Source organism: Gorilla gorilla, chromosome 20 (assembly GCF_029281585.2).
Source record: "Gorilla gorilla gorilla isolate KB3781 chromosome 20, NHGRI_mGorGor1-v2.1_pri, whole genome shotgun sequence".
NCBI lineage: Eukaryota > Metazoa > Chordata > Mammalia > Primates > Hominidae > Gorilla > Gorilla gorilla.
In genome coordinates this window covers 5,425,475-5,447,427 of record NC_073244.2, presented here as the reverse complement: position 1 = coordinate 5,447,427, position 21,953 = coordinate 5,425,475, and the positions used below count along the sequence as shown (strand labels likewise).

Here is a 21,953-nt window from a genome sequence, read left to right as displayed (position 1 = left end):
ATCATTCTTTTATAGATTTAAGTAATATCTAGGCCCTTCTTCATCTTCAGGTCATAATCCTGAATATGAACCAAACTGGTTGTGAAACTGGGAAGGTGCTACTTGTTAGAGGATTTTGGTAGACTACTGTGTAAATCATCTTTATTGTACTGATATTTTAAAAACAAAAGCTTTCGTAGATTGAAAAAAATTGCAGCTTAATGTTCAGGAATTTTTAAGAAAATAGTCACAGGGGACCTAATTGTATTAAATGATTAGTCATTTCATAATTATCATTACAAACAATAATGGTTATAATTTGTTTAATAAAGTATTTTAGGGTAAAGACAAAACGGGGAAATGTATGCACATGCAATTAATTATAAAAACATAACCAAACTTTAACTGATTGCCCAGTTCTGGATATGAAGACAATCAAGAAAAGATTTGGTGTTCTTGATTGTCTTCATATCTAGAACTGGGCAGTCAGTTAAAGGAGCAGGCTGTGTGTTGGTGTCAGGATTGAGGTTAGGGAGATTCCATCTGGAAAAAGCAGCAGTGTGTGTCCAGAACTGTAACACAAACATGATAAGAGAAATCTACTTTTCTAGGGTTTTTAGGTTTAATTAGCTAACTGTATTTATATATAGCTTCTGAAATGTTAGCATTTATTAACATTGTGCTTGAAACAAATTGGTTATTTAAATCTATTTATAATCATTTTATATAACAGAAATCATCCTTGATCATATTCTATTTGATATTCAGATATATTTAGGAATTAGAAAAAAATTTTTTGTTTACATAGGTAATTTTCTTTGTTGTAATAAATGGCTTCATTTCTTTTGTCTTAGCTTGTTGGAAATCAAATTAGAAGTTTTTTATTATGAGACAACATATAAACAGCTACATTGTGGAAAGTGAACTTGCCTTCTAAAGTCTTCTAGGGCTTTATCTATCTTTATTAAGTTTGCTTAGATTCAGTTATGAAATAAGGTTTTTAGTTGAATATTCATGAAATAATTCTATCAACTATATCTACATTTTTAATCGCATTATTTATAACTTCTTAATACCTTTTCTGATCTTGGATAATTTAAATGCAGCATGGTTTTTCCTGATTATTAGTCATTCTGGCAAATATTCCAGGAATATGTTAAAATATATTGGTAATTTCATAACTAAATGAAGGCTTTTCAGTTTAATGACTATTCTTTCCGGGGTGTTCTTAGGCTGACTCAGTCATTGTATATGAATACCATAGAAATAGGGCATGCATGTTAAAAATTGTCAGTTATTATTCTTGTGTTATGCATTGTGAGTTCCCTCATAAAAGACATTATGCTCACAAAACTCGTTTACTCTGACTAATGGTGCTATGAAATGGAATAGTATATGTTTTCCACCAGAGGGAGTCTTACCTATGACTCCATGCCCTTTTTTTTTTTTTCTAATTCTCAAAGAGGGCAAACACAGTTTTCCTTCCCTATTTTATAGATAGAAGTTACTATTTTCATCATTATTTTTAAAGCAAACCTCCTGTGTGTTACACTTAAGTCTCAGTGGTTGATCAGTGTAGGCTTCTTTGACAATCGTTTCTGATCTTTAGCTGAGTCTAGATGGTAAAAGTGAACCAGTGAAAGGGAAGAATGAGTTTTGTTTTGGATGGCATCTCATTATTTTTTATTTTCTTTTTATTTATATATTTGTTTTTCTTATTTTTTTCTTTTTGATTTTAATACCTCCACCCTACTTACAGATATTTTTTATTTTCTTGACAACCCTGATAAATGATGGATTGGAGGATCAGACTTGTTGACATCACTGATGAGGCTTGTCTTGTTGCTTGTCTTCTCTGGCTAACATTCCTTAGTAAAAATATTTCTATTTTTTTTCTTTATTTTATTTGGTCATTATTTCATTTTGAGCTTTTTTCATTTATTACTAGATAAGCGAGTTTTGAGTGTCAAATTTGCACTTAATTTGTTTTTGGTACTGTCATAAGGACTGTAGCATACACAGCATACTACAACTGTAACTTTTTATGAAAATATACATTTTTTGAAGATGACTTCAGAAACTGAGGGAGAGAGACCCACTTGAGACTAGGCAGCAAACAGTGAAGAAGAAATGAGCAACATGGTGTGCAGGAGCAAAGTTTCATACTGTATATCTCTACTCTAAGTGTACAATGCCTATAAATGGAAAGTATGCTTTCTTGGCTTTCCTTTAGCCTATTTTCCAAGCAAGAACTATTGTTGTTGGTAATTTAGGTACATGGAATAGTAAGTTGAAGTCTTGAATTCTTATTTAATAACAATACACTTAATACATTGTCAGTGTTTAATTTTGTCTTCCCATTGTTCTATTCCTGCTAGTTTTCACAAATAGAAAACTTACACTGAAGGGGAAAATTGCCTTAATGATAATTGTGGGTGTGTTTTTTCCTCTATCTTTTATTTTTAGGTGCAGTTTTCTTGGTTATTTTTTGCAGGAGCTATCCCTGTATTTTTTTCATTTTTTATTGTAACTCTCCTATGCCATTATAATAATTGGGATCCTGTGATGGTGGGAATCAGAAGAATATTTGCTTTTATATGCAGAAAACATCGAATTCAGAGGTACGTTTAGTCCCAATACACATTTTTAAAAATAGTGTTTGCTGGATAACTCAGAATTGCATCATGCTGGCCTAGCTTTTAGAGATTTTGTGAGGAATTATTGAAAGATGATAACTTATATGTTACGGCAGATGAAAATAATTTGTTTAGATCTTTTGGGTAATAAGATTCTTTCTCTTTCTTTCTTTCTCTCTCTTTTTCTTTCCTTTTCTTTCCCTCTTTCTTTCTTCTCTTTCTTCTTTTTTTCTCTTTCTTGACAGAGTCTTGCTCTGTAGCCCAGCCTGAAGTGCAATGGCACGATCTCGGCTCACTGCAACCTCTGCCTCCTGGGTTCAAGTGATTCTCCTGCCTCAGCCTCCTGAGTAGCTGGGATTACAGGCATGCACCACCATGCCCAGCTAATTTTTGTATTTTTAATAGAGGCAGGTTTCACCGTGTTGGCCAGGCTGGCCTTGAATTCCCGACCACAAGTGATTTGCCTGCCTAGTAACTACATTTTTTTAAAAAAAATATGATTCACAGGTAATACCAAAATGTTTACTGTTTTGCCGTAACAAACTTAAATATAGAAAACTTTTATTGGTTTGAACATAATTCATGATAGAATAGTATTGCCTCAGTTTTTCTTTCCAATTTCTTTCTTTTTAAGAATGAAAGCTTTTTACATTTTGCTATAAAAAGAACATGGTTCCAGTGACTCTGGAGCTCAAGACCAGCCTGGGCAACATATCAAGACCCTGTCTCTAAGAAAATTAAAAAAAAAATTACCCAGACACGATGGCATATACCTGTAGTCCCAAGCTACTTGGGAGGCTGAGGTAGGAGGATCACTTGAGCCCAGGAATTCAAAGCTGCAGTGAACTATAATAGCACCACTACACTTTAGCCTGGGTGACAAAGTGATACCCTGTCTCTTATTTAAAAAACAAAAAGTGAGACCCTATCTCTTATTTAAAAAACAAAAACAAAAAACGCTAACTTGGGACAAGTTCTTGGGAAATTTTATCCTAGTGTTGGTTCTGCCACTGACTTGCATCCTGTCCACATAGCTTCAGCCAATGGAATAAATAAGGTTTGAGGTTCCTTTTCAGCTCTAAAGCTTTCCTTAATTATTGCTTTTTTTTTTCTTAAGAGTTCCAGAAGACAGCGAACAGTGTGAGAGTCTCATCTCTATGCACAGTGTTTCTCAGGAGGATGGAGCTAGTTAGCTGTTTGTGATCTGTAGCCCAGGTTTGTATGTGAGCTGGGTTTAGTATTGAATAAGGTTCTTATCTGTGTCATATTCAAAGGGTTGATTTTCTATAATTAGTTGTTTGAGAGGCAATACAGCCTTAGAGGCTAAAGGGGCCAAAGCCTGGACTCCAGTTCCGTCTTCTCCACATACTAGCTGTGTGGCCCTATGCAAGGTTCTTAATCTCTTGATGCTCCGGCTTTCTTATTTGTGAAATGGGATTACAGTAGAACCTCCCTTATGAGGGTGTTAAAATAGTAAATACTTGGTAAATATAAAGTATGTATAATAGTGCCTGACTCAAATGATCAGAAAGTTTTAACTCATTTTTATTCATGCTAAGGGTCATTTTATTTAATAATATGCTTTAGAAAAATATTTTTTCTCTGATGGTAAAAGAAAAATGTAATATCCTGGGGTACAATATACTGGTTGGAAAATACTAGTCTTTATGTGTGTGTTTTACATAACTGGCACAGTGCTTATCCTCATTCTCTGACATTGCTTTGTCATTTAACAATGCTTCTGGAATATTTTTCCATTTTTTACATTTTAAGAAATAGTGTCTTTTATATGTCTTCGATGATAGAGTACATGACATTTAATATTTTGCTGAATGAAAGCTTGGATTAAATGTAACATACAGATTTTGCAGGTACAAAAGTGATTATTTAGAATGAAAGATCACAATAAACTACTAGAATTTTTCTAGTTTTTCTAAGACATCTTTAGGCAATTTATATTGAAATGTTTCTTGATTGCTACTGAGTTTTCCCTCCCTATCTAGAACATTGTACAACTCCTGTCAGTTGTTAACACTTATATTAGGCTTGAAGATTAAGTTTCGTTATCCTCATGGTAAACTTGCTTCTAACCTAAAGCTAATGGTCCTGGTTTTCTGTTTTTCTTTAGTGTGCTGTTTTTAAATCTAGTTTATACCTGCACATGGTTTGAGCTCTAGTTCTCCAAGACTTTTTGTACAAGGCAGTTACCCCTGCCCTTCCCTGCCCTGCTCATCCTGCTTTCATTTTCTTCCCACTCTGAGGAAATTAAACTCTTAGCTGATTCTTTTGGTATTTTCCTTCTTGTCTCCCTAAGTATCACGCTTATGACTTGTGTTTCATGAGTTCTCGGTTTTAGGCATCTTCAGCTGACTTTCCCACTAAGATCAATGAGGACAGATTATTTTCAAGTTTACTCCTCCTCTGCTCCCACCTCATATGCCTCTTGTCTCCATATCAGTTCGGCCTCCTCATCATCCCTGTATAGTTATTGCATAATTTTGGATAGATCTGTAGTCAGTGTTTATATTGTTGTCACTAAAAAATTGTTACTTATAACTGAGCTATGTAGGATTCGTCCTGGTATTTCCCTTATCCAGAGATTCTCTGTTACTACCCTTTTTGGAGAGTAAACCTTAAAGTCTTCTCCTGGGATAGAGAAAAGGCACTTGGCCAACTGTGAAAAGTAAGAGAGGGCATCTGAGTGTCTGTCTGCTTTTTCTATGGACATTATACCAGTCTTCTTGTTTTTAGTTGTTTCTTCACCCTTCCTTACAGAGATATCTGGTCCTGTTTTTCCATTGCTAACCAAGAGTTGGCTGTTATTTTCTCATCTCTCTACTTTTCTTTTTGTCCATGTGGTTTATTCCTTTTAAGAAAAAAATTCCAGGCTGGGCATAGTAACTCATGCCTGTAATCCTAGCATTTTGGGAGGCCAAGGAGGGAGGATCACTTGAGCTCAGGAGTTTGAGACTAGCCTGCGCAACATAGTGAGACCTTATTTCTGTTAAAAAATATATTTTTTTAACCCTTTGTTTCCTTTTTAGTGAGGTTTTGGAGAACAAGTGGAACTAAATATATGTTTATGTGCCATCTTTAAATTTAAAAAAACGTAAACACAATTACAGTAAGTCCTCACTTAACATCATCAGTAGGTTCTTATAAACTGTGACTTTACACAAAATTACAGCAAACCTTTTTTTTTGCATCAACATTATAACATAACAACACTGAACGAAAAAATGTTATTCGGGGACCTAAAGTCAGTTTCCTAGAACCTATGACATTAAGTGAGGACTTTGTATTCTTGAAAGCTTTTTAATGCTGTGATTTATGCATTATTTTTCTTGGGTATGCTGTGCATTGTTCTCATACTCACACTTAAACCTACCCATATCCAGCAAGGTTTCAGTATTTTTAGAAGTGAGAGCTGTGTAAAGAAGAGAGTGAAGACTAGAGAGGATGGATTGCAATAGAGTAGAATAGACTGGGCAGGTGTCTTTGTCTTTGCAGGAGTAATGGTGGAATATACCAGGGGTACAACTAACTGCTAATACACAGTCTTTAGTGTTGATGTCAGCTTTTGACATTGCTATAGAAGTCACATTCATAAGTTCTTAGTACTCCAAATTTGAGTATCCAGTTATTAAGTATGTATACAGTGAAAATAGGTATTTCAATCTTAAGATAATTTGCTTTTTAAAATGTAAACTATAGAAAACTAAAACTGTGAAATTATAATCTAATCACATTTCTGTGGTTTCTGTTTTTAGCTTGATAATGGAACTATACATCGAAGAGACAATCTCTGGCAAGTTTTTGTAGAAAAAATGTTTCAGTGCCTAGTCTGAAAAATAACAGTTTCAGTTCTTTGAAACTCCAAAATATATTTTTCTCATACCTGTTTTCTTCATTTTCATAATGAAGCACTTTGCTATGTAGCTGTGTACATATCACTACAGTTATAGGAAGTTTCAGTCTACAGTCCATCCAAAGGACCAACCTGCCTTACACATCTCAAGGAATTCAGCTGTTGAAATCATTTGAACTAATCAAGGAATAAATCCTAATGTTCTGGGACTTTATTTTCACATGTTAAATGCTGGAATATATTATGAAAATGTTTTCAAGAAATCACTTAAGTGTTCATAGACCAGTATTTCTGACAGGTAAAATGCTAAAATAAGCTACCTGTAATAAGTGTGGATTATATTTTTGGGTTTTGTAGAATATTGCAAATTAACTACACAAAAAATGTTTAATTTATGCAACAAGCATGTTTGTGCAAATTTCATGGGACTTTAAAAAGAATAAGTATTTGAGAAAATATCTGGTTCACTTACACTACATTTACTGTATTATTCTTTTATAGCATTAGGTGCCCTGTATTTTAAATCTGTGACAAACCGTGGCAAATTTTTAAAGGGGAAGTATTATTATAAAATGAAGAAATATGTATTTCTAAAGGCTATATTGCTGTAAACTTAATTGATAAAGCTCTGTTTAATTTAGAGTTTTGAAGAAATAGTCTCCCTTCAATTAAGAAATTTTCATAATGGAATGATTTAAATTGAAGTGACAAAGAGTATTATTAAAATACAATGTTTATACGTGTATTTGTGTATTGTAGATGTATCAAGTGATTTCTAATTTTTTTCACATATGAATGTGCCAGATTACTCTAGAACTAGATGTCTCTTCTTTAAATAATTTTAGTTTTCCTGAATAAATTTGTAATGGTTAAAGTACCAAGTAAGTAAGGTGAGAAGGGATTCTGTTTTTAAAATCACATCAGAATTTTTCCTCTACTAAGATTATAAATTAAATGTAAAATACTCCTAATTGCAATTCTTAAACTTAGGCCTTACATGTACTTATTATGCAACTGCTCCTGGACTCTATTCACCATAGATATCAGTAAATGTATGTCCCAGGATTCACAGGCTTTTGATTAATCAATATTCTTTTCAAGTTTTCTGTGTGAAGAGTTTAGTTCTCTTCAAAATTTCTTAACTAATCTGATTTTTAAGAATTCTCTTTGCAGTGTTTAGCTTCCTATTCACATTCTTAAAATTGCTTTGGTGTTACCATGAGTCTAAAATGAAGTTTAGCCTTCCTTTTGTTTCATTCTGAGAACTTCTATATTATATTACCTTTAAAAATTGTTTATGATATTAAATTTAAAATACAAACAGCTCTCTCTCTCTCTTTTTTTTTAAATCATCCAGCCCAAAGTGGCAAAAACAGCTCTTTTCTCATTTGGCACCACCAATAATGCAAGTTAAAAATAATGTTGAGTTTATTATACTTTTGACCTGTTTAGCTCAACAGGGTGAAGGCATGTAAAGAATGTGGACTTCTGAGGAATTTTCTTTTAAAAAGAACATAATGAAGTAACATTTTAATTACTCAAGGACTACTTTTGGTTGAAGTTTATAATCTAGATACCTCTACTTTCTGTTTTTGCTGTTCGACAGTTCACAAAGACCTTCAGCAATTTACAGGGTAAAATCGTTGAAGTAGTGGAGGTGAAACTGAAATTTAAAATTATTTTGTAAATACTATAGGGAAAGAGGCTGAGCTTAGAATCTTTTGGTTGTTCATGTGTTCTGTGCTCTTATCATCACACAGGTGATGTGTTGTTCCTCAGGATTCTGGAAGTACTAAGCCGTAGTTAACAGGCTGCATAGACCTTCAGCCAATCTTCTTTCATTATACTGCTGCTTTTCTGTTTCTTAAAAAACAAAAATCAATGAACAACTTCTTTAGAAGGAAGCACCACTGTTCAATTGGTTAACTGAAAGTATGAATCACTGCCGCTTTGCTTGCCCACCTGTTGGCTTTTTCTCACAGGTTTTATTTATCTGAATGATTGTTGCATTTGAATACTGTAGCCATGGTGAGTGAGCAGTTGAAGACTTCCTTTCTGCACCTTCATAGTTAAGGGTTCATCTTCTCAAGAAATAAAGTTGTGCTGGGTTGTTTCAATTCTGTAGATCACCTAGAAACTAGGTAACAAGGCCCTTGGATCACAATGGGCACATTGCAGGTCTTTGGAAATGCTGGGAAGGGGTTACATTCAAGTAACTGCTGACGTCCTTCCTCTCTGTCAGACCCATGTTGGCCTGTAATTATATTTTTCTGAATCTAAAAACAAATAGAAATTTCTGATATCTTTTCAGTCTCCTACTTTTCTTTCCATTCATCACTTAAATCTCATTATTGTATAACGTTTCAAATTATGACCTGGATTGAAGGAAGTCTGTTTTGTCAGGGACTTTGTTAGGTGAACATCAGAATCTCAACTACAACAAAGCTGAAAAATGAGGCAGCCTTAACAGTAAATGCTTTTGGGCCGGGCGCGGTGGCTCACGCCTGTAGTCCCAGCACTTTGGGAGGCCGAGGCGGGCGGATCATGAGGTCAGGAGATCGAGACCATCCTGGTTAACACAGTGAAACCCCGTCTCTACTAAAAATACAAAGAATTAGCTGGGCGATGTGGCGGGCGCCTGTAGTCCCAGCTGCTCGGGAGGCTGAGGCAAGAGAATGGCGTGAACCCAGGAGATGGAGCTGGCAGTGAGCCGAGATCAGGCCACCGCACTCCAGCCTGGGCGACAGCGAGACTCCGTCCCAAGAAAAAAAAAAAGTGAATACTTTTGAAATGAGTGCTTTTTGAAGCTTAGAAGAACCATTAGGTTTATGTAATGCACCCATACTTATTCCTTTAAATAAATTTTAATTTAAAAACATTGAGATATTGGCTTCTGTCAACATGATTTAATTAATTCTTTACATTAAGCTGGTTTTCCCCCTGGCAGCTGACAAATAAGTTCATTGTTCTTGTAGAAGTGGGCTCACAAGGTTAAATGTGAATGTTCTCAAAGGTACACAGCCTTGTTTCAGAAGAATTTTAGTGCCCACTGTAAAATCAATCATACAGAGCCAATTTGGGGTATGACTCCAAGGTATGCAAGGTATGACTCCTCTGGAAGCCAAGTTTTTTCATAGGGCACTGTGGTAATACCCATAGCACTAATCCTCAGTGTGCTGGTTGAAGAAATAAAATGTTTTTAAAGAAGGATAAAGGAGGAATTAATTAGAAAATGTTTTTTTCCACATATTAGCAAATAAATGAAATGTCATTTTCATATTAAGTAATTATAGTTATGATCTTGCTTCATTTCTACCTACTCTCCTTTTGAAATATTCTTTATTACTAAATAATATTTTAGGAGGAGTTAACAGAAATAATTACCTGTAACATCTGCAGATAAACTTACATAGCTAACATTGTGTGCTGACTTTTTAAATGGTGAAGTGGCATTAATGAGATGTTCACTTTACAGAATTTGAAGTTTGAGTTCTATTTTAGTAGTCTGCCGTGTCCCCCAAATCCCATTTAGATAAATTGAGGTTCATTTTTCACATAGACTTGCAATTTTTAGACACCACATTTTTTTATAGTAACAGCCTCATTTGCCTGTACAATAACTAATAATACAGTATTTCATAGGTACATTGTATGTGCACAGGAAATTTTTCTTTAAATCTTAAGAGCCTTTAATAAACGAGATATTTTAATATTTTAATGTTACTACATTTAAAAAATAGTGTTTTCCTACAAAATTTTCTGTATTCAGTATACGTTAACTATGAAAATGTCAAACAAATCATTGAAATATATTTAAGGAAAAATTACCAACCAAAAGTAATGAGTACCCTCTATATGCATATTTGCTGGAATGTTCATGTGAAATGGTAACATTTCCAATAACAGCATTTTGAATCTGGGGTGACACAAACATGATTTTTATTTTTGAGCTAGGGATTTTGATGGAGAAGCACCTAGATGAAGACACCATTTCATTCATGATATTTTAAAATTAGAAAAGTAAAGCTTCTAAATTGAAACTCTTAACAGGTCACTTCATGAAATTTTTAGTTTTAAATTTAATTTTACATGAGATGTCTTTCTGAAGAGCTACTTTTATTAACTTTCACTTAGATCGTTGTATGCTAGGCATTCAGTATTTCTCTACTTGATTTTCCTATGCCTAGTTGTGATTACAGCAAGTATTTAATAATAAAGTCAGTCATGTGAGAGTTTCCATTAATTTCAGTGGGTCCTTGGAAGGCAGGCAGAAGATTTCTGTCCAAGAGTCTTATTTTTGACATGAGATGAAATTCTTTTTTTTTTTGAGATGGGGTCTCACTGTGTCACCCAGGCTGGAGTGCAGTGGCAGGATCTTGGCTCACTGCAACCTCCCAAGCTCAAGCCATCCTCCCACCTCAGTCTCCTGAGTAGCTGGGACTACTGGCATGTGCCCCCATTCCTGATTAGTTTTTTTGTATTTTTGGTAGAGATGGGGTCTTGCTATATTGCCTAATTTTTGTGTTTTTAGTAGAGATGGGGTTTCACCATGTTGGCCAGGCTGCTCTTGAACTCCTGAGCTCAAGTAATCTGCCCGCCCTGGCCTCCCAAAGTGCTGGGATTACAGGCATGAGCCACCATGCCTGGCTAAAACCAATTCTTTAGATTGTTTTTGCCACCATTTGCTTACTTGGAATAGCTTTCACATTTATTTTTCTTATGAAGAAATCCAGTGTCAGTCAGACCATGTAACATGAAAGCAAAATTTCATTGAAGCCTATCCTTGTCTTAATTATTCTAAAATAAAGTACAATAAAGTGAATTATTTTGCCCTTTGTAGTAGCATAGTGTTAAGTTATGTATATATTTTAATATGCATACTCCTAAGTAAAGTTTCAGAGATCACATGCTGGAGAGCAGTGGCTTTCAGACAGCACCAGCATCACCTGAAGGCCTTGTTGAATACACATTATTGGAAGAGAGGGGAGAACACAGGCTCATGCCTGTAATTCCAGTGCTTTGGGAGACTGAGGCAGGAGGATCACGTGAGCCCAGGAGTTCAAGATCAGGCTGGGCAATACAGCAAGACCCCTGTCTCTACAAAAACAAAAACAAAAAACAAACAGGCATGGTAGTGCATACCTGTAGTCTGAGCTGCTTGGGAGTCTGAGGCAGGAGGATCACTTGAACCCAGGAGTTCGAGGCTGCAGTGAGTTATTATTGGGCCACTGCAGTCCAGCCTGGGCAGCAAAGTGAGACCCTGTCTATTAAAAAAAACAAAACCAAAAACTTGATTGCTGGGTGCCACCCTAGAGTTTCTGATTCAGTAGGTCTGGCGGTGGGGATGGTGGGCCTGGTAATTTGCCTTTCTAACAAGCGTCCAGGTAATGCCCCAGGTGCTGGTCCCAGGACCACACTTTGCAGATTATTACTCTGAGAAGAGCACTAACTCTGACGTTGGATTCCTTCTGTTCCTCATTAGTGAATTTATTTGGGGGAGATTATTCAATCTGGTAGATCCGCATTTACTTAGCTGTGAAGTGGAGGTTAATGCAACCTGCCTGAGACTGTGAGAATCAGAAACTCTAATTGAAATACCAGGCCCAGCGTGCCTGGATGCTTGAAAAATGCTGACTCCCATGGTCAGTCCTTCCCTCACTCTTCTCAGCTATAAAGTGAGGAGCGAAATTCAGTATCTTTTAAGATTCCTCTCAGGTGTAAAATGCTGTGATTCTAAAAGTTTAATTTTGTAGTTCCAGAGACAATGCCAAACACCTGTGTGTACTTAGTGCTTTGTAAAGAGTGGTGATAACAGTGACGCCACATAGGCCGTAGTTTTGTAGTTCCAGAGACAATGCCAAACACCTGTATGTACTTAGTGCTTTGTAAAGAGTGGTGATAACAGTGACGCCACATAGGCCGTGATTTTGTTTTTGCTTTTGTTAGGGTGTTCAGCATCTTGACTCCTTAAAAGTTTTCAGTCAGATTTATAAAGCAGCATTGAAGAAGTTGTATTATGTTTGAATACAGTTGGAATCCATGGCAGTTTTATGGAGGCCGAATATGTCAGATGAATGGGCTAATTTTCCTGAGTTGCTGGCCTTATTAGTCCCTACTATGTTGCCCCCTGGTTACCTAATGCATGTTCAAAAGGTATAGTTTTCATCACCTGCTTGATCTTGATTTTCAGACAGCATCAAATCAGTTGCAAAACAAATCCAAGCTAAAATTGTGAGCGTATGATTAATTTACTATAGCATGTAATTATGCAGTATTTTATTTTTTATTTTTTTTGAGACAGAGTCTCGCTCCATTGCCCAGGCTGAAGTGCAGTGGCATGATCTCGGCTCACTCTAACCTCTGCCTCCTGTGTTCAAGTGATTCTTCTGCCTCAGCCTCCCGAATAGCTGAGATTACAGACATGCACCACCACGCCCAGCTAATTTTTTGTATTTATAGTAGAGACGAGGTTTTACCGTGTTGGCCAGGTTGGTCTTGAACTCTTGACCTCAAGTGATCTACACGCCTCGGCCTCCCAAAGTGCTGGGATTACGGGTGTGAGCCACTGTGCCCAGCTATCCAGTATTTTATTTAAAAGTTGTCACTAGGGTGTTCACTATTGTGAATTTATAATCTTAAAAGTTGGGGATGCTAAAAGTACCAGACTAAAATACTACGAGGTTTTCTCATCTTTTAATTCCATTTTGTTAGAAAAAAATAATCACAACCAGGGTTCTTTTACCTTTCCCCAGCCATCTAGACTGCTTTACTGCAATGTTGGGAAGATTGCATACAATAAAAGCTGTAGCTAGTTGATTGGGATTTGGGAAAATTGAATCAAGCATTTGCATTCATCCAGAATGGTCTTAAACTGCTGACTGTGGGGTGCCCACAGGATGAGCACTGGTGGCATGGGTGGGAGGAATTTCCTTGGATACTGCAATTGCATTTGAAAGATCTATTTTCCAAAACCCGAGCAGAGAGAGGCTAGGAGGAATGCAGACAGGACATTGAAAATGCGAATTCCCTTTACTAGTAGAACATGAAATATCTGATAATGGTTTAAAAAAAATGAGTGTCAGGATACATTGTAGTATAAAGGTTCAACTAGTATAATTTAAAATGAGTCTTTATATTCAGGCCAGGTGCGGTGGCTCACACCTGTAATCCCAGCACTTTGGGAGTCCGAGGCGGGTGGATCACCTGAGATTAGGAGTTCAAAACCAGTGTGACCAACATGGAGAAACCCCTTCTCTACTAAAAATACAAAAAATTAGCCAGGCATGGTGGTGCACGCCTGTAGTCCCAGCTACTTGTGAGGCTGAGGTAGGAGAATCGCTTGAACCCAAGAGGCAGAGGTTGCAGTGAGCTGAGATCACACCACTGCACTCCAGCCTGGGTGACAGAGCGAGACCCTGTTTCAAAAAAATAAGAAATAAAAAGTGAGTCTTCATATTCAAATTAGTATATGAGGTTAGGCAACAATTCTTGTATGGGACCAGGTATATTTAATTTCCCTTTCTTTGCAGTCATCCTAGTAAATCCTTGTAAAGGGTTATTTTACATACAATTTTGTAGTATATTCTAAATCCCCTTTGGCAAATAAAGCTGAAGTTATCTAGTGTCAGCATACTGTGATTTGTATATTTATATAAGACAAGATTGCATCATTCTGATTAAGTTGCAGCATTTTAGTTTTATCTGATAGGCCTGTATTGAGTAATCAGTAGCTATGTGCAAATATTAAGTCAACTTAATTACCAGACCCAGAAGTCCAGAGGTAATCAAAGAGTACTTTCGGAAGATGAAATATTTGTAATGAGTTATGGAAACAATGTTTTAGAAATGTTTTTCTTGGTTGAATTTAATGCAGATTTTTACCTCAATTTTGTTAAAAAACTTGATAATTTGATCCCTCCATCTATTTAATATTTAATATTTTCAGATTCTAGAGTATTTAAAATTTAAACACAATTATAAAATTAATTATAATTCCTACTTATGTTAGCTATGATTTAGGGCCAAAACTACCCTGGTTTTGTCTGCAACTTGAAACATTGTGTATTTTAAAGTATATAATTTGGGAACATTATTTTATAGACTGTGGATAACCAAATATAAGATTTGTGATTTTTAATGCTTCATTTGTGTAAAATCATTTGTATATTCTATTTATAGTATGCATTTTCTAGCTCATTAAAAGTACAGAAAAACCTCAAATCTGTCCTTATACAAATATTTGATTTCTAGTTTCCTTTTATTAAAACATTTTCACTCATTCATTCTTTCACACCTTAGTCTCTAAGATGTGTCTCGGGTATTTGATAAAGTAGGTCTTCTTGTGGAGCACATCACTCAGCTTTGGAGACCAAACATTAAACACACTGAGTTGCATCTTATGCATGTTAAGGTCTAAAGCCAAAAGGTGAAATTTTTGAATAATCAAATTGCCCTTGGGAGGGTCCTGAATAAGAGATCTACATTCCATCTCATGATAAGTCCCTTCCATTGAACTTTTCCTCCAAAATTGGAATAGAAATTAGCAACAGCAGAAAGCCAATGCTATCCCTAGGATGGTGGGGTGGAGGGAGGAAGCCGTCATAAAGCTCAAGGCCAGGGTCACCCAGAGGAAGCACAACCCCCGCAGCAGAGCACAGGGGCCTTCAGGGTGCTGCAGCTGGAGGCAAAGAAGGAGGGAAAGAAATACTCTCGCTTTGCTTTGCTTTTTGCCATTGACTCCCAGTGGCAGGAGCTGACTGGAAGCCAGCTGGCACAGGAGCTTGGAGCTTGGTGGTATCCCTCTGGTGTCGACTCCCCTGACTTACAGCAGAGCCGCAGACCTCAGGTCAAGCAGGCTCAGAATTGGCACATTTGCACTGGGGACCATATCGTATGGACAACACTTACTTTCAACAGTAGAATCACAGCCTGCGAAGATGTCACGGTACAAGAAATATTCTGGAACCAAGATCACCTTTATCCATGTCAAGTCCACTCCAGAAAGTGGAATTAGGGGAAAGTACCTGCCCTGGACTAGTATTTCGAATCCCTTCCCTCCTCTACTTACTCCCCTTTCCCTTTTTCTTCTCCCAAGCTGAGCTAAAGGGAAATGTGAAGAACATTATTGCCTCTTTAAAACCAAACATATATAAAATATGAAAAATATTTTTCAGTGACAAAAGATAAGAATGAAAGCATTCAGGATAGTGTATTCATAGAAGCTTTGGGAAAGAGTAAAAATAATTTCTTAAATTTTTTTCTTGAAAGACTGAAAATAGAATCTTAAGGAGATAGTGTTCTTAAAGCCTTGATCTGACTACTTGACTACTTATAACTTCTTTCTTCATCTACTAATTATTTTGAAAAGTCACTTAGTCATTTGTCAACCCTAACCTTTAGAGATAAACATTTAAAATCAGTTCACTAATCACAGCATTTTTTTTTTTTAGATGGAGTCTTGCTCTGTCGCCCAAGCTGGAGTGCAGTGGCGAGATCTCGGCTCACTGCAACCTCTACCTCCTGGGCTCAAGCGATTCTCCTGCCTCAGCCTCCCGAGTAGCTGGGACTACAGGCGCATGCCACCACACCCAGCTAAATTTTGTATTTTTAGTAGAGACGGGGTTTCACCATGTTGGTCAGGATGGTCTCGATCTCTTGAACTCGTGATCCGCCCTCCTTGGCTTCCCAAAGTGCTGGGATTATAGGCGTGAGCCACCACGCCCGGCCCACAGCATCATTTTTCAAGGGTCTCTAGGGTGAAGAGGTGTGTGGGTTTGCCAAGGACAGTCCTAGTTTCTACCTGCTGTCCTAGGACAATCATGAATAATGCCCCTTTCAGTTTCAAAAGTGTCATAGTTTAGACATTAAATTACCTGACCACCCTTATATGCCCCATGTTTCTTAACATCTAGGCTGCTGACAAAATTCACATTTTCTGACTGTCAGTCTAGTGTTCTCTATACTAGACTGATATGGATCCACAAAGGAAGCAGTATTGGCCAACAATTAATCTTCAGTCTTTGGATTAGTGAGAGGTGACAACGTGCTGGCAGCTGTCACAACCCTCGCTCACTCTCCCCGCCTCGTCTGCCTGGGTTCCCAGTTTGACGGCACTTGAGGAGCACTTCAGCCTGCCGCTGCACTGTGTGAGCCCCTTCCTGGGCTGGCCGAGGCCGGAGGTGGCTCCCCCAGCTTGCGGGGAGGTGTGGAGGGAGAGGCGAGGGCGGGAACAGGGGCTGCACGTGGTGCTTGCGGGCCAGCGCGAGTTCTGGGTGGGTGTGGGCTCGGCGGGCCCTGCCGGCCCCGGACAATGAGGGGCTTAGCACCCGGGCCAGCGGCTGCGGAGGGTGTGCTTGGTCCCCCAGCAGTGCCGGCCCACCGGCGCTGCGCTCGATTTCTCTCCGGGCCTTAGCTGCCTCCCCTCGGGGCAGGGCTTGGAACCTGCAGCCCGCCATGCCTGAGCCTTCCCAGCTCCGTGGGCTCCTGTGTGGCCAGAGTGCCCCCTGCTCCACGGTGCCCAGTCCCATCAACTACCCAAGGGCTGAGGAGTGCGGGCGCAGGGTGCGGGACTGGCGGGCAGCTCCACCTGTGGCCCCTGTGCGGGATCCGCTGGGTGAAGCCAGCTGGGCTCCTGACTCTGGTGGGGACTTGGAGAGCTTTTATGTCTAGCTAAAGGATTGTAAATACAGCAATCGGCACTCTGTATCTAGCTCAAGGTTCGTAAACACACCAATCAGCACCCTGTGTCTAGCTCAGGGTTTGTGAATGCACCAATCCACACTCTGTATCTGGCCAATCTAGTGGGGACATGGAGAACTTTTGTGTCTAGCTCAGGGATTGTAAACGCACCAATCAGTGCCCTGTCAAAACAGACCACTGGCTCTCTGTAAAATGGACCAATCAGCAGGATGTGGGTGGGGCCAGATAAGAGAATAAAAGCAGGCTGCCGGAGCCAGCAGTGGCAACCCACCGGGGTTCCCTTACCAAGCTGTGGTAGCTTTGTTCTTTCGCTTTTTGCAATAAATCTTGCTGCTGCTCACTCTTTGGGTCCACACTGCCTTTATGAGCTGTAACACTCACGGTGAAGGTCGGTAGCTTCACTCCTAAAGCCAGCGGGAGCACGAACCCACCAGGAGGAATGAACAACTCCAGACGCGCCGCCTTAAGAGCTGCAACACTCACCGCGAAGGTCCGCAGCTTCACTCCTGAGCCGGCGAGACCACGAACCCCACCAGAAGGAAGAAACTCCGGACATGCCGCCTTTAAGAACTGTAACACTCACCGCGAGGGGCCACGGCTTCATTCTGGAAGTCAGTGAGACCAAGAACCCACTGAGTCCGGACACATTGGGATGTTAGAGTCCTACCTTCAAAGCATTTTTCTCCTGGAGTGGACTTTGCACAAATGGTAGGCCGATTGTGGAGTCAGTGAAGAACCAGGCTAATCCAGCTTGTTTTATTGGCCCCAATTTTTCTTCTCAGGGCCGTAAACCAGTTATTACCAGGAAACAAAAGCAAAGTAAGTATTAAGTTTTGAATTAGTATTGAGGAGAAACATCTAAAATCAATTCTCGCCAATCTAATTAAATTAGATTCCCAAACCGGAAGAAGCTTTGCAATTACTGCCAAAATGTCTCAGAGGGCATTAGGTTAATTGAAGCTGGAGAGGAGTGAGAAAAGAGGCAGCTGCTAGTCACTGAGAATAAGGACTATTTGCTGTGAGGTTTGTAGGGGCAGCACTTTGCTGTTGGGATTTGGTAAGGGGATTTGTTTTAAAATTGGAATTATATTTTGTTGGCTTTTAATCAAAAGCAGGGAAATATATTTTTTCCTACGCCTAAGAATTTACATAAGCTAATTTGTTCCATAATTAGAAAAATCTTTGCTTTTAGCATATGGACTATAACAATAGGGGTCGTAACTCATGAGTCGTGTGACACATTGTTTCCCTTTGGTGAAGTTTTACTTTAAGATCTGTTGAGTATATCCAGGGAGAGAGATGAAGGTCAAGACATGCTTATTTTTACAGAGAGAGAGAGAGAAAGAGATTCATTAAACTTTGAGTTATACTTTATTTTTATTTATTTATTTTTTTGAGATGGGGTCTTGCTCTGTCACCCAGGCTGGAGTACAGTGGCATGATCTTGGCTCATTGCAACCTCCACTACCAGGGCTCAAGTGATTCTCCCACCTCAGCCTCTCAAGTTGCTGAGACTACAGGTGCACACCAACAAGCCTGGCTAAGTTTTTTGATTTCTAGTAGCGATGAGGTCTTGCTATTTTGCCTAGGCTGGTCTCGAACTCCTGGCCTCAAGCAATCTGCCTGCCTTGGCTTCCCAAAGTGCTAGGATTACAGATGTGAGCCACCGTGCCTGGCCCATATTTTACTCAGTAGGAATCTTTGCTATTTGCTATGATTTTTAATTCTTCTTGCATGTTAATTTTGCTTCCCCAATGAGTATGTTAAATGTTCTTTAAAATCTTCCTGTAAAAAAATCATAAACATATTAAACAGCAGTTCTCTAATTGAATGTGCTAATTTGATAAATATTTGAGTGGATACCTACTATTTGCAAAGTTTCAAGGAATACAGTGGTGAGTAAGATAGTCTTTTTTTTTTGCTCTGTCTCCCAGGCTGGAGTGCAGTGGTGTGATCTCGGCTCACTGCAACCTCCGCTTCCTGGGTTTCAAGTGATTCTCCTGCTTCAGCCTCCCAAGTAGCTTAGATTACAGAAGCACATTACCATTCTTGGCTAATTTTTGTATTTTTAGTAGACATAGTTTCACCATGTTGGCCAGGCTGGTCTCGAACTCCTGAGTTCAAGTGATCCCACCTGTCTCGGCCTCCCAAAGTGCTGGGATTACAGGTGTGAGAGACTGCACTTGGCCAATAAGATAGTCTTTAATGTCAAGGAGTTTGATTTTTTTCTTGGCGGAGGTGATAAGAAAATATGTCGAAACAATAACATAGTTTACAGTAGTTGGCATCAAAGGAATGGGGAAGGGCTTTTTACCAAGCTTGTCTAGCTTGTGTACCGCAGGCTGCATGTGGGCCAACACGAATTCATAAACTCTCTTTAGACATTATGAGATTTTTTTTTTTTTTTTTAGCTCACCAGTCATCATTAGTGTTAGTGTATCTTATGTGTGGCCCAGAAAGCCAAAAGATCAGACACCCCTGCACAGAGAAAGTAGCGCTTGAGATGAACTTGAAGGTTGAAATTAAACTTTGAGAGGTATTGTTGGCAGGCAGGAGATAGGAAGCAAATAACTGCATCGAGTTGGAGAAATTTGTTGGTCTTTGGGGAAAAGCAAGTAGTTCAGTCTGGCAGGAGTTGGAATAAGTGTTAGGGAATAATGGGAAACAGAGTTAGAAAAGCAAATTGTGAAATACTGTGTATCAGTCGGCTTAGGCAGTTAAACTGCAGTAACAAAGGACTCTCCAAATCACAGCAATACTACAAGGTTATTTCTCTCTTACATTACATTTCCCTTGTGGGTATCTGTAGCTCTGCTCCATGGCTCCTTTGTTCTGGGGTCAGGCTGCAGAAGCAGCTTCGATCTGGGCTATCATCAATTCTGGCCAAGGGAAAGAAAATATGGGAGAACTGTTCAATGGTTTTCGTAGTGTCCGCTTGACTGTGGCATATGTTACAGCTGTTCACGTTTCATTGGCCAAAGCAAGTCACTTGGCCATGCCTGCCATCCCTGGGAAAGGGGAAATATAATCCTCTTACAGGAAAGGACAAAAAATATATAAAACAATTTACCAAAAGCCTTGAAAGCCAATCTGAGTCTTTTGCATTTAAATCTTTAGATGGCTTGGAGCCATGGCAAGTTTCTGGACAAGATAATATGGCTTAGTAAAACAAACAAACAAAAACATCAGGGTGTTTGTTTGTTGTTGTTGTTGTTGTTGTTGTTTGAGACAGAGTCTCGCTCTGTCACCCAGGCTGGAATGCAGTGGCGCGATCTCGGCTCACTTCAAGCTCCGCCTCCCGGGTTCACGCCATTCTCCTGCCTCAGCCTCCCGAGTAGCTGGGACCACAGGTGCCCGCCACCACGCCCGGCTAATTTTTTGTATTTTAGTAGAGACGGGGTTTCACCGTGTTAGCCAGGATGTTCTCGATCCCCTGACCTCATGATCCACCCGCCTCGGCCTCCCAAAGTGCTGGGATTACAGGCGTGAGCCACTGTGCCCAGCCCAGGGTGGTTTTTATGTTGTGTGTGTGTTTGTGTGTATGTGTGTGCATGTACATAAAAATTATTTAGGGTATTTATTATAAATGCGGGTTCCAGGATTCCAGAAGGTCTGATTCAGGGAGCTCAGGAATCTGCCCGGTAGCAAGCAGCCAGGTGGAGAGAATGTAGATTGTCCACAGACCTCATTTTATAAAACCCGGATCAAGGAATCAACGGAGAGTGCTCAGGCAAGTATAGGTGAGATGGGGCAGTGAGTGAGGGAACGACAGGTAGGTCGTGAGTGCAGAGGCCCAGATGCAATGTTGGCACATGGTAAATGGCCAGTACGGAGGCAGATAGATAAGAGAGAACAGATGGAACTAGACTTACTCAAGGTGGGAGGCTATGGTGCAAACAGCCAGGAAACAGGGTAGTGGAAGGGGCAAATCTTGGGAGCTGAGATTAGGAATATCAGGGGATCTTGATCTTCCCTGAGGAGGAGGAGGCAAGCCTAGCTGATGCAAGAAAAAGCTGAGAACTTGAGGAGAGCAGAGGCAATAAACAGGAAGTCGCAGGAAACTCAGTGCCTGTAAGCAGCTATGGAAAACTTGACTAAAAGCGGTCACATAAATTTGATTTTGTATTCGGCCAGAAGAGGGCACTACAGTAGCACATATGCTGATGTCTGGGCTCGGCCGCCCAAACTGAGTCATGCCAGCTCCTGTCCAGTAGGATTATTAACCCGACCCACAGTGCAGTATTTTGGGCGATTCATTTATTACTTTTATAGCTGTGAATCTTTTTAGAAGGAACTTTAAGGTTTCTATTTATTAAGGAATCTGGGGTTATTTTGTTTTGAACTGTGAATTCCTGTAGTCAAAAAGAAATTAATTCCACGGAGTTTAAGGGAATTATTACCCATTTATTGGCATCACTAGAGGCATGGAGAGGAGATTAGGACAGAGAGGAGAAAAGACCTAGAAGACAGAAAAGTGCATTTGAGGCATGACTTCTGGGAGTGTAATTGCTGAGCCCAAAAGGTTGGAATCTTACGGGTTTTGTTTGTTTGTTTGTTTTTGAGATAGAGTCTCGCTCTGTCGCCCAGGCTGGAGTGCAGTGGCTTGATCTCGGCTCACTGCAACCTCCACCTCCCAGGTTCAAGCGATTCTTCTGCCTCAGCCTCCTGAGTAGCTGAGATTACAGGCATGCGCCACCACGCCCAGCTAATTTTTGTATTTTTAGTAGAGACGGGGTTTCCCCATTTGGCCAGGCTGGTCTTGAATTGCTGAC

General features: G+C 39.2%; 1 protein-coding gene across 2 annotated transcripts in view; it reads left to right on the top strand.

Annotated features, from left to right (window-relative positions):
• The window catches only part of LOC129528719 (solute carrier family 35 member F5-like), a 53,151-nt gene extending 45,345 nt beyond the window's left edge, over positions 1–7,806 (top strand). For both annotated transcript variants that reach the window (XM_063701893.1, XM_055370666.2), the window contains 3 exons: positions 2,446–2,600; positions 3,733–3,830; positions 6,386–7,806. In XM_063701893.1, the coding sequence (XP_063557963.1) occupies positions 2,446–2,600; positions 3,733–3,808 (231 nt within the window). In that variant the 3' untranslated portion in view covers positions 3,809–3,830; positions 6,386–7,806. The remainder of the gene's footprint in view (positions 1–2,445; positions 2,601–3,732; positions 3,831–6,385) is intronic.
• The last annotated feature ends 14,147 nt before the right edge of the window (positions 7,807–21,953 follow it).